General features: G+C 36.7%; 2 protein-coding genes across 2 annotated transcripts in view; both read right to left on the bottom strand.

Annotated features, from left to right (window-relative positions):
* The window catches only part of LOC113770122 (anthocyanidin 3-O-glucosyltransferase 2-like), a 72,428-nt gene extending 62,838 nt beyond the window's left edge, over positions 1 to 9,590 (bottom strand). Inside the window, exon 1 of the mRNA XM_027314491.1 lies at positions 8,030 to 9,590. Coding sequence (XP_027170292.1) covers positions 8,033 to 9,472 — 1,440 coding nt within the window. The 5' untranslated portion in view covers positions 9,473 to 9,590 and the 3' untranslated portion in view covers positions 8,030 to 8,032. The remainder of the gene's footprint in view (positions 1 to 8,029) is intronic.
* A 1,950-nt stretch (positions 9,591 to 11,540) lies between these two features.
* LOC113771725 (anthocyanidin 3-O-glucosyltransferase 2-like) lies at positions 11,541 to 12,734 on the bottom strand. The gene is made up of 2 exons (XM_027316292.1): positions 12,639 to 12,734; positions 11,541 to 12,539 (listed from the first exon to the last, which is right to left on the bottom strand). The coding sequence occupies exons 1-2, from the start codon at positions 12,732 to 12,734 to the stop codon at positions 11,541 to 11,543; spliced, it is 1,095 nt and encodes a 364-aa protein (XP_027172093.1).
* Between the last annotated feature and the right edge of the window lie 898 nt (positions 12,735 to 13,632).

Genomic DNA, 13,632 nt, shown 5'->3' on the forward strand with positions numbered 1-13,632 from the left:
TACTGTCGAGACTAAGATTGATATTAGTAAGGGTACTCTCGAAAATGAAATTTGATGGAGAAATAGTATACTTTAACATTTTTGATACAATGAAACATCCTGTTAACTCTCATTCTGTATTTGCCATTCATGCTACTAATCTCTCTGTGCAAGAACATTCTATGTTTGCCATTCATACTACTAATCCCTCTGGGCAAGATTTTTTGAATTCGATTGTAAGGGTATGTTTAAAGTTGTCGCGAACCAGTATCATGGGATGAAAGCACTTTATGAGGTGAAAATAAGTAGAAAATTAAAGAAGATGGTTACACTCAATGACTATTTGGATTCCGAAGGAATGTCACTGAATGCGAGAAAATCTGAATTACATCTAGATTGAGAAGTGGTATTTCATGTCTAGCCAAACACGTTAAAGAAAGACGCTTATTGGACGGCAACCCAATTTCTTTTAGCTGTTTATTTAGTTTTAGTTGGTCGCTTCAATGTGTTTTCTTAAAGTTTTTCTAAATTTTTGGTTTAATTTTTCGTTTTTAATGATTCAGAGGTGTCCCCCTGACATGATGCGCCAACGTCAATAGGGCACGTGATAATGTGTAACTCCCAAGACTTTCATCAAAACGGTTTTCACCCTCATGACGCGCCCGTGTCGGGTTGCTTGGAGAACTCTTCCTTTGATCCTGGAGCGGATTGACCGACTTGGCGCGCTCACGTCAATAAGGCGCGTGGTAACTTTTAATTCAACAAGTCTCCATCAGAAGGGTTTTCACCCTGATGACGTGCCCGCGTCACTTGAGCACGTGGTAATGTGCAATTCTCAAAGTTTTCATCAGAAGGATTTCCACCCTTATGACGCGCCCGCATCAATCGGGCACGTGGTAACTTTGAACTCAACGGACATTCATCAGAAGGGTTGTTGCCTCCTTGACGTGCCCAAGTCATGTTCGAGGGAAAGGTATATAATTTAAAAAAAAATAGAAACTTTTTTTTTCTTCTTCTTTCTTTTTCTTTCTTTCTTCCTTTCCTTTCTTTCTCCCCTATTTCCCATGGTTCTCTCTCGACCGAAACCTATGGAGCACCGCTTATCTCCTCGCGCCGCCACTTTCTCACTCACTCATTTTTTTTCTCTCGCTAACCACACCTGCCACCACCAAGTCTGCCGTCGTCTTCCCTACCGCAACTCCCCACGTCGTCACTGTCTTCATTGACCCACGGCCGTCTGTCGCCGTCTTCCACATTGCGTACCGCCGTCTGCCACTCCCCTCACGTGCCTCTCTCATTGCGTGCCGCCATGTCCCTCTCTCTTGCGAAGTCCTATGCACACCACCAACGCATGCCCGCCACTCTAATTCTCCTACTGTCGAGTGATCAACACTTCTGTAACTATCAAAGATTGATGATGGTTGATTAACTCTAATTATCCTATTGTCGAGTTTTAGATATAAAAGTGTATCAAGTTAATTTGGTTGAGTTCAAAAATATCTCTTTAGTGAATATCGATGATTTTGTGATTCTTATAATTTTTGGTTAACTTTTCTAGGTATAGGGAATAACTGCTTGACATTTTCATCTGAACTAGTCCAATTATTAACTTTAGTTCTCCATGTTTGAAGAAATGAGGCTAGTTGCTGCTATTTTATATGATATTTGTTGCCTGACTGTGAATAAAAATTAGCTATACTCCGCTAGTTATTAATACTGAGTAACCGGGAATTTTCACCAATAATGTCGATTCTCGCATCAAAAAGTAGTAATTTTTATAAGTACGTGGTCGTATAGTGATAGGAGCTGAGTAACCGGGCTTCTTCATCTGATAAATATTGGAGTTCAAGTCAAAAGACTCTAATGGCTAGAGACTAAGTCCATTATTATTACTATTGAAAATAGAAAAAAAAAGAAAAGAAAAGCGTGATAAAAAGGTGTGTTACGTGACTAAAGTCAGCTTGCCGATTTTTAGATTTAATGTTGAGATTTTGGTTAGTAGTTGGACCATTTATTGATAAATGTTGATCAACCATTCCTTTTTCTTAGAATAGTTAGTCATGAATTGGAAGAGTCTACAGTTTAGAAGCTAACTGAGATAATGTTTCTTAGATTTTAACCATTGATACTTGATATGTATTTTTCTTGGTATCTTGGCAATAAGGTAGATGGAGCAATAACCAATGTCAAAAATTGGTGTTTGTTTGTTGTTCTCATACTTGAGTACAAATATGATTTAGGTGTGGGGGGAATTGATAGGTTGTAATTTTGTCATTTATTTTATAATTAATTTCCTCATATTATCTTACCAAATATACATTAATTGGCGAATTTTACTCACTTTTGAGAATTTGTATTTATTGCAGAGAGTGGAACAAAATACCATAAAAAGGTGTCAATTTGACGGTAGTCAGCAGAAGAGTTTGAGTAGCAGTCAACAAGATGGAGACTACTTCGATTCTGTTTCCTTATCTAGTAGAAAATATGCGATAGACTGGAAGAAAAATTAGGACACTTCATTTTTCTTTGTTTTGGTAGTTTCCAAAGGAAAAGGAAGTCAACAAGGACTAAGACTCTTTTCCTGTGCTTTCTTGGTAGCCATATAGGAGTAGAGAAAGGAGATATAGACGAATTAGATAGGAGAATAGCATACCACTTTTTATGACTTTTTAGCTTTTGAATTTTTCGTCTTATTTGATTGTTCTTTCAATTGTTCCATCGGATTGATCATCTCAATTGAAAGACGATGTATGCAACAATTAATTCTGCAATTGTGTGTGGGTTTTCCTCAACGAAGATGAATTAAATCTCTTTTTCTAGTCAAGGGACAACGGAGACTCTAATTCATCTAAAAATTGTGAGATCGAATTAATTTTATTTATTTTTCTTATTTATTGGTATTTGCATATTCCCTGTTGGTAGTGTTTATGGTTGTTTCGTTAATTGAATATCTTGGGCTCGGACATGGAATTAATTTAGCAATCTAATGTCAATTGGAGTGTTAAATCCGTAATTGTTTAATTGCTCTAAAATAGTGACAACTGGCATGATTGGATTTGTGTCAGATGAATACGGAGGCTAATCTCAAATAACTCTGGTAGTGTGTTATTTGATTAGAATAGAACTCCTTTAATATATAAGGCAATTGAAGAAGTAAATCTTACGGGCGTACCTAAGATTATTTCTTGATTAGAGTAGTGATTAGCGGGCGTACCTTAGTCATCGACACAGTAAGGAGGAGTTTACTGTCATTGCTTGTTTGACAATTATAACCTATTTATTAGTTAATAATTGGAACTACCTTTGCATTGAGAATCAATTAGGTAAACCATTGCCGAAGTTATTTCTTGACTAGAGCTTAGTTATTATTAATTTGATTTTAATAATTTATTCTTTAATTTTTAGTTGGCTATTTACTTTTATTCGAACAGTTTAATTATTACCATTGCTATAAAAAACCCCATTGTTAGTTTGAATTTCAAAAGAGACAAATATTCTCAGTCCCTGTGGATTCGACCCTACTTATCACTATCTACAGAAATTACATTTTGTTTGAGCAGATATTTATTATTGCACAGGCTCGACAACCAGTCAATTAATAGTTATTGGATTTTGTGTATTACTCAATTAATTCAAGAGTTTTTTAAATGTTGTGTATTACTCAATTAATAGTTATTGGATTTTAAGAAAATAAAAAAGAACTAAAACATGATGTTTATGAAGGAGAAATAACAATATAATAAAAAGTAGGACAGTGAGTGGCACAGAGTGTGGGACAGAAGATCCGTTGCGGAATGAACGAGGCGAGGCAATCCTGAGGAGTCGGCCTATCCGTATTCAATGCAACTCGACTAGCAATTAGCTCCAACAGGACAACACCAAAACTATATATATCACACTTGAACGTAAGCTTCCTGAATTCAGATATTCTGGTGCACAGTAGTCTTGGGATCCCAAGACTCTTGTGGTAACGTGGGATTTATCCAGGACTTTAGGAGGCCCGCATCTGGCAAGTCCGAAGTCTCCAAGCTTAGCTTGTAACTGGTTGTCCAACAAGATGTTTGAAGATTTGTGTCGCGATGGATGACGGGTGGGCAGGCGCTGCAATGGAGATAGTGGAGGCCTTTGGCAACTCCTAAAGCAATGTTGACCCTTGTTTTCCAATCCAGGGGCTGTTTTTCACCAATTCCTTCAAGATGATCGGCCAGACTTCCCCTAGGCACGAATTCATACACCAAGAACTTCTCATTTCCTTCAGATGCGTATCCATATAATTTTACCAAATTCGGATGCCTTAATATTTGTAAAATCTCTACCTCGTTCTTGAATTCTTGTTCTCTTTGTATCGATCCGTCTTGGTGAAACAGGAATTTAATTGCAGCAATCTGATGGTGATCAATCAATCCATTCAATTCGGTGGAAACAAATTTTAAGTACTAATATCAATTCAAATTTATTCAAATACTAGGAGTACTGATTTTTACTAGAAATAGAACTAGTAGTAAGTAGTAACAGGATAGAACAAATAGTTCTACTTATTTGCTGATTGGTTGACTCATCAAAACAAACAAGAAGCATAGAGCAAACGTGCTCATTTCCCTACTATGAGTAATGCATCAAACAAAATGCCCTGAAGTTACGTGTTTCATACTTTATTTCATTGATCATTTGATTCTTGAAATCTTCGTAAGTTAAGTAAGTGACACGAAGAAATGTTTTACTACTAGTAAATTAGTTGAACGTGGGACAAGAAAAATTGATGTGAAAGTCAATTTGCATCAATTAATTCATGAAGAAATATGCCAAATCTTACTTGGCCAGATTCGAGGGTTCCTTTGTAAACCACTCCGCAGCCTCCCATACCAATCACATTTTCAACTAAGAGATGTCTGGTGGCAGTTTTAAGCTTAGACACAATAAATTTACCTATAACAGTACTTTGTAAGAACATTGATGTAATAAAGATTTAGGTCTGAGGTCGATCATTCAAAGAACAAAATATAAAAAAAATTGAATTAATGGCAAAATTAAGCAGTAATAGTAGTTACCGGGGTGAATTCTCAGTTTATGATGGAAAAAAAAAAGAATTCTACAACGAGGGCGGTTCTTGGGTTTGTTTCCACAAAAGAGGGTCTTCGCATTCTGGAAATGCGAGCTCATTGAGCTCGCATTCCGAGGAATGCGAGCTCACATTGAGCTCGCATTCTCGCACTACATACCGCCAAGACCCATTTCGAAAAAAAAAAAAGACAAAAGTGAGTGGGAGAAGCAGAACGCAATATCGAAACATAGCTGCCGAACATCAAAACAAAGATTTCGGAATTGTCGAACAGCAAAACAAAGAAAACAAATAACATGCACTTCATAAAAATAACTTATATAATTTTTTTAAATAACATTGCGTTATGAAATTTCTAAAATTACAGTTGAAATTGTAACAGATATTAATGACTATTAACTATTAGATTCTTATAACTAAAATTCGTCGGTGTCAACAAATAAATACGATTCATTAATAACAAAGGAAAATTAGAATTTGATAAAAAAATTTATTTGATAAAAAAGGAAAAAAAGTTAGTATTTTATTCATAAAATATAGTCAATACCTTACATGTTAACAATTTCATTCTATTTTTTCATTGATATATGAAATAGAAAGAACTATGCATGTGTACTTTTTCCACCATTTAAATGTATTATAATAAAATAACGTATTTTCAACCGTACAATTACCAATTTTTTTTAATATAAAAGAAATATGATTTTTTTTAGAACACATATTTGATGACTTTAGGCACGTGCAAGTTTTAAAATAAAAAAATTTATTCCTCTGCTAATTACAGATTTTAAATAACATTTCTTTAACATTTCTCCGAAATATAAGATTTTGGTAGAGCTTTTAAAATAAGATTTTACTACCGACAGCATTTTAGTAAAGGCAAATTCTACAAAACAAACAACATTTTCTGAAAAAGATACATTTTGGTGGGAGCTCGTAAATTTCATTTTAAATTTTTTTTCTAGCAAGTTTGAATTTAATTTTCTGAAAGTCATACTTATAAATCCGAAATCTAACAAAAAAATTAAATACAATTTTTGGAGGTCAAATTTATCAAATGCGAGCTATTTGAAAAATTTTATTTAGCTCTTACTATTTTCTGGAAAAAATTTAATGAGAGCCCAAAAAAAAAAAAAAATATCAGGGTGAGCTCTATTGAGCTCGCATTCGTGGAATGCGAGCTCAATAAGCAGAGCTCGCATTCGCAAAATGCGAAGACCCCCCCTACGGAATACCCAATCAAAATCACCCCTTTTGTAGAATTTTTTTAAAATTCATCACAAAATTAGAAATTTCTCGTAGTTACCGCTGGTTACTTGATCTTCAATTTGATTACCCTCAATCATCTTGATGCCCTTGGGCTCATTTCTGAATAGGCAAGAACAACAGCCCATTGCTTATATAAGCAACTGTATATCTCAGTGTTGCAAAGTGGAAATTGTGTTAGTACGAGAAGCATGAGAATCATTGAATATAAGCAACTGCATGTGTATCTGGTACTTCAATTATTAAGTTATTGAATTGTTAAATACTAAATTTAACAAATTTAAATATATATCACATTATTTAACACAAAAAAGTATATATAGGAGTAGGCATAGGTTGTTGTCATTTGACCAAAAAAAAAAAATGAAGAAGACCTAAGAGAGTAATAATGGCACCCAATGCTTTTGATGATATTCTCCAATGACAAATAAGAAGATCCACCTTCCTGCAACGCTAACCTACGTTTCTCACTGATAACCCTTTAACCCTTTTCCTCACTTCACTTTCACTATCCATGAGTTCCCTTATCCCTTTCTCTACTTGCTCAGCTCTTACTATCTCTTGATTCTTCTTTTCTTCAAAATAATCTATGCAAATTTCCACTGCAGTTCCCAACTCTTTCACCACCTGGAAAGCATTCAGCTGTTGCTCCGCGTGCCGCGTGCAACGGCCATGTAGCCATTGGCACGCCACACCATATACTCTCCAACGTTGAATTCCAACCACAATGCGACACAAAACCGCCCACAGCCGGGTGCGACAACACGGCTAATGTATTTAAATTTTGTTGTTATACTTCTTATAATGTTTAAGGTACACTGGCATAAATTATTGTATTTCTCGTGACATCTGAACTAGTAGAATAATTTTCTCGAAATTCTGCGAAAAGCTAACCAAGTCCCGCAAAATTATGATGAAAGAATCGTCAATATCGATGTTTTACAATTTACACCTGTGAACTTCATTTTTTCTATCTTGGCTATCTTGGCAGCCACCTTTTGAACTTCTTTACAAATATTTTTCCAAGTCGATCCAATGCCAAATCAAGTAGTACTACTAATGCTCAGGTTTTCAAATGCATTATATCACTTATGTCTTTTTTTTTAAAAAAAAAAAAAGTTTTCGTAATCTGCTGTATTTTGAAGTTGTTAGAGTGATCAAGCTCAGAAGAAGCCATGCAAATAGCTATGCCATTGGAGAAGACAAAGGAAACTGGCTGGAGGAAGATTTGGGGCTATCTGAGTGAAGTGTGGGTTGAAAAGATTAAATCAAGACACTCTCAACAGCTCTCTAGCCACTCTACTGCAAGATATTTGCAGCCTACAAATCTCATTTTACTGAATTCTTAGTAATGGTCAGAAATTGGAAAGAAATGTTGATTATTTAGCGAGATCAGTTTAACAAGATAAAGGCTGTTTTTTCACTGTTTTATTCAACTGCAACATATTCAAAAGTCTGTGGGGGCAGAATGTATCAATGATTCTTAACAAGATTAGCTTAACAAGAGTAGGACAGTGCCTTGTTCTCAAAACCTCAAGGTTTTTTGAGATTCACCTAACAGATAAAGTTTTTTTTTTTTTTTCAACTGTTTCATTCAACTGCAACACATTCGAAAGACTGTGGAGCAGAATGTATCAATGATTACACATTTGCACTTGTCTTATATTTAGATAAATTGAACCTTGTTCATGTAGTAATCTCCATTAACAACAGTTTTCATAGCACCAATTAAGCTGAAGACCTTGAACAAATGTCTTGAATAAGATTCCCCAAAGCGAAATAAGATGATCCACCTTCCTTTGTAGCTAGTCTGCTTTTCTCGCTGAATTCTTTAACCCTTATCCTTACTTCATTCTCAACATCCATGATTTCCCTTATGCCTTTCTCTACTTGCTCGGCTCTCACCAGAGCTTGATTTTCCCTTTGTTGATTGTAGTCCAAACTAATTTCTACAGCAATTCCCAACTCTTTCACCAATTGGAACGCATTCAGCTGTTGCTCAGCTTGTACAGGCCAGGTCGCAATAGGCACCCCACAAAAGATGCTCTCCAACGTTGAATTCCAACCGCAGTGTGACACAAATCCCCCAACAGCTGAATGTGACAGCACGTCCAATTGTGGAACCCAACCCACGACTTTTCCGATCGAAGCCGTTCGATCCAAGAACCCTTCGGGCAGCACAAGTTCAAGATCCTTATAATCCCTAGGAAATCCTCCTTCCTTTGCAGGGGGCTGCCTGAGAACCCATAGGAACCGATGACCACTTCTGTCAATGCCATAAGCTATTTCTTGAACTTGGTCCGGATGGAAACTTGCCAAGCTGCCAAAACAGAGAAAAACTACCGAGTTTTTAGGCTGACAATCCAGCCATTTCATCATTGCTGAACAATCTTCACTAGATTGAGTGTGGATTTGGGACCTATTTAGAATAGGCCCGACAGGAAAGATTGGTGGCAAGCTTGATTTACCATAATAAGAATCTAATGAAAAAGAACTAATAGCATTAGATTCAAGATCACTGAAAGTGTTCACTATGATTCGTTTAGCCCTTCTGTAGTCACGGGTCCATTTCAAAACGAAGGTCGACCAATATTCCTTGTGGGTTGCTATAGCTGGGAGGACGCCGATTGGAACTGGTTTTGCAAAACTAGGGAGAATTAAATGGCTTACCCCTTTAACCAGATCAGATATGCCCCGGTTTTGCTCGTCTTCAAGGGTTTGGAAATGAAGCATCAGACCAAGAAAAGCCGCACCAGAGGTGAAGAATAAGTAGGTAGGAACTCCAAGCTCGTCAGCAACGTCAATCATGGTCGTGCTAATGAAGTCAATCAAAAACCCAGAAAATTTTTGAGTTTTTGAGGCTATTTCTCTCACATGAGGTTTCTGATATTCTAGGAGCTTGAAAGTGAAGAGCCCTCTATGTGTGATATTCCAATCAGAGGTGTCTTCTGGTGTTGGAAGGTGGTGGAAGTGGAGGCCTTCAACATTTGTGGCAGCGACGAGGGACTGAATTCTGGCTGTGCCATGGGGATCAATTGGCAGCTCCATGATCAAGGCTGTGATTGATAATTGATTGTTTCTTGCAAGCATCAGCTTGGCTAGCTCAAGGGCCTGTGCCAAGTGCCCCATTAGAGGTGAAACCATCATCAGGAGCTTAAACTTCTCCATTTGATACAGGAGAAGAAGGTTAAGAGGGGATGGAATTGTAGTTCTAGCGCAAGAAGGATGCCCTTTGAGGTTAATAAGTTCAGAGATTTTGCATAGAAGTTGCTTGTCAAAATTAGGATCTATGCTTGAGAGATTTTGCATATCTACGGCGGTCCCATATCTTGCAGAAGCATGTGCTTGTATTTGTTTGGAATAAGGTGATTCGCTGGGACTTAGGGATCCAGACGACCAAACGTAACTTCATTGATTTGACTTCAATGCTTCTTCAACAAAACCAAAAATGATTACCAGAAGCCCGTGACAAGGGTAAGCCTAAAATGACTTGACTAGCGCCTGACCAATTGGTTCGATAAATCGTGCTAGGAGTACGCGGGGCTGCAGCGGTTGTCAGAACAATCGCTCCGGAAGGTGTAACACCATTTGTACATGGTGTAACATCATCTGTATAAGGTGTAACAATGAAACAACGGCGAGTAACAATAGAACAATATTTTTGTGGGTCCCACACGGCGTGAAAATCGAGTTACAAGACGTGATCTGAGTCGCACAAATTTTTGAGACCTAATCATTCTCTTAAGTGAAGTTTAAATGATCTAAATGTACAGTGTAATTCTTTGTCATTTAACACAAACCTGTTAAACAATTGATAGAAATATATACGTATAGAATTTTGTGGTCTTATGAACATTCGAGAAGCAATTTAAGTTATAAGTACCTTTATCAATGATTAATTGTTCAATCCTCTAACCAAAAGTAGCTAGTTGTTTTAATCGAGAATTGGTTTGTTTCCTCTAAACTCTAATGTTTGCACAATGAATTGCAACAAGGTCGCCATATTAAAGATCTTTACATGCAAAATTGATAGCCTGAATCAAGTCTTGATGCTCCTTTCGACAGAGATAACAACAACGTATCCTCACTACAACATTTGTTCTCAAAAGTTTTAAGGGTAAATTACTATTTACCTCCTTGTCACATTTTATCGCATAATTCTCCTATGGTTCAATAGTATTTGCTTGACCCTGTGTTGTTTTACGTAAAGTATAAATTGAATAGAAAGCAGATCCAATTTAATGATATCTAGTTAAACTTTTTCCAATTCGACCCGGATGCCCTCCCAAAATGCATTTGAAATATGAAATATGGCATATGCTAACGTATGGAAAATCCACTTAACTCTGCTTGTGGCTTTGCATTTGACCATATAATCCCATTGTAGTTTGGTAATACCCACATAGTATTAGTTTAAAATTACGATGGATATGTAAATGTCCCAATATTAGTATTAGTATTATTTTGTTTCGATTCAAGAGAGATTTCAAATCTTATAATAAAGAGTAGAGAAAGGAGAGAGGTTCAGAGTTGAACCAAGAATCTTATAATCACATGGCTAATGTTTCTCCTAGCTAGCTTAGGTTTTGGGTCATTGTTGATACTTATTTTATTTGTTTAAAGAGTTCTTGTCACATTGAAAACTTATTAGAACTTTGTTTGCCAAAGGAAACAAAATGTTGTATGTTGGAACAATGTTTCCCACTGTTTATTGTTCCCTTGGCAAACATTGCGCTGAAACAAGATTTTTTTTTTCTTTTTTTATCTGTAAGTTGAAGGTTTTAAACCCAGAACCTCCTACTTATAATTTCTTTTATCTTAATATCTAACCCAACTCTTCTCCTGTTGAAACAAGATATGGCTACAGAGAAATTGAACTAACAATTGTTACATCAAATAATTTATGAGCACATAGTTCCACAATTTCACTCTCATATTCTCCATAGGATCTTTTCTTAGTTCACTTGACCAAAGCGAAAAACTGGAATAACATTTACCAGAAAAAATGTGTTTGATAATCCAGCAAATGTTTAAAACTAATAAATTAAGTATTGTTTTCTATTAAACTTACTTGACAATAGAATTCTCTCATTTCTGAATACAGCATGCATGTAGTAGGGTACTTTAGTTCAACTCAAATGTATTGATTATCAAACTGAATGGATATGATTTTGTGATTACAGCAATTAAAACTTCAGGAATGAGATTTCAATTTTCAGATTTCACACTTCAATTTTTAGTTTTTACCAAACCTCCCCAATACTTGGGAAGCTTGATGGAGGCTACTGCATAGAGTCAACATCAAATTCTCAAAGGCCACACGAGATGAATAGCCTTCCTTCATAGCTTGCCTACATTTCTCAGTAAACTCTTTGACCTCTTTCCTGACATCATTCTCACCATCCATGACTTCCCTTATTCCTTTCTCTATTTGTTCTGCCTTCGCCAAAGGTTGATGCTCATTAGCTCCGCTGAAATCCGAACTAATTTCCACAGCCATTCCTAACTCTTTCACCAATTGGAATGCGTTGAATTGTTGCTCTCCAAACACTGGCCATGCAGCAATTGGCACACCGCACCGAGTACTCTCCAATATTGAATTCCAGCCGTAATGTGACACAAATCCACCCTCGGCAGGGTGTGACAAAATGGCCATTTGTGGAATCCAGCCCACAACTTTTCCAATCAAAGCCGTTCGATCCAAGATTCCTTCGGGCAAAGCAAGTCCGTGATTTTCAAATTCCCCTGCAAATTCTCCATTTTTAGCGGGGAGTTGCATAAGAACCCAATGAAACCGGTAGCCACATTTTTCAAGGCCTACTGCTAACTCTTTCACTTGATCCAGCATAAGACTTCCCATACTACCAAAACAGGGGAAAACAACTGATTTTTCCGGCTGGATATCCAGCCATTCCATCATTTCTGAATGGTCATTAGTGGATTGAGTTTGGATTTGGGACGTATTTAGAACTGGACCAATACGGAAAATTGATGGCAATCTTGACGTACCATAAGAATATTCCATTAGAAAAGAATTAATAGCATAAGGCTCAAGATCAGCAAATGTGTTGACTATGATTCCCTTGGCCCTTCTATACTCACGAGTAGCCTTCAAGAACCAGCAACGCCAAATTTCCTTTCTAGTTGTAAAAATTGGGAGGACGCTACTTGGAACATCGTTAGTTAAGCAGTGTTCACCATGAGCTGGACCTACTGGCAGTGGTCGCAGGAAAAACTAGGGCACGCGCTCTCAGAACTAGCTTCCAACAAATTGGGACTGACCCAACTAAATTGCCTGCTCTTCAACCAAACTTGTTCTTTTCCATGTTGGTACCTTTCTCGGGTGACTACTGAAAGCGGAACTATACGCCCTCACAGCCAACCCACCGGAAACCCTTTCTAGCGGATTATTACCAAACAGCGCCGTCATGCATAAGGGTGGTCGGAGTTGAAATGTGCATGATATTGTCATCAGAGAAGTATTTTTTTGGGTAAATTATATTTTACCCCCCTGTGGTTTACCCTTTTTTTACATAACCCCCCTATGGTTTCAAAAGCTATACATAACCCCCTCATGGTTTGGATTAAAGTGTCAAAGTAACGGAAATAGTCCATCGTAACGGAACTTCTAAAAATGTCGAAATTACCCTTATAAATACATGACACATTAACCCCCTATGATTTTTATATTTTACCATATAACCCCCTTATGGTTTAATACTTTACCATATAACCCCCTTATGATTTTCAAAATATACACATAACCCCCCTTGGTTAATACATAAATTTCAGCCTTACATAAGGGTATTTTTGACATTTTAGATGACGCCGTTACGAGTGACTATTTTCGTTACTTTGACACTTTAATCCAAACCATAAGGGGGTTATGTATAGCTTTTGAAACCATAGAGGGGTTATGTGAAAAAACGCTAAACCACAGGGGGGTAAAGTGGAATTTGCCCTATTTTTTTCACACCTATTGCTAATTGTTAGACAAGGAAAGTTGAGGGAAAATGAGAGAAAGTAAGTTTCTTGCATTTCTTTAACGCTTGGTTAGCAAGAAACTTATGGGCCTAAAACATGAAAATTTTCTGTAACCGTTTGCTTTTCCTCAAAAATTCAAAGGAAAGTATGTCACAAGGAAGTTTTAATGTACTCTTTTCAACTAATTAGTAGTAAGAGTTTATGCCAACTTTTTCTCTTCTCAACTGTTCATGTGTTTTAAATCTATTTCCGTTCTCAACCATAGTTCATATGTTTTAAAGTTTTTGTTGGGGACCAATACATATAGGAACGGACATACACACATACATACACATATATAGACA

Source organism: Coffea eugenioides, chromosome 5, assembly GCF_003713205.1.
Source record: "Coffea eugenioides isolate CCC68of chromosome 5, Ceug_1.0, whole genome shotgun sequence".
Taxonomy (NCBI): Eukaryota; Viridiplantae; Streptophyta; class Magnoliopsida; order Gentianales; family Rubiaceae; genus Coffea; species Coffea eugenioides.

Coding starts and splice junctions, on each gene's coding strand:
- LOC113771725 (XM_027316292.1), bottom strand. CDS start 12,734: ATGACGGCGCTGTTTGGTAATAATCCGCTAGAAAGGGTTTCCGGTGGG. Junction 12,540..12,638: donor TCAGTAGTCACCCGAGAAAG/GTACCAACATGG, acceptor CGCGTGCCCTAG/TTTTTCCTGCGACCACTGCC.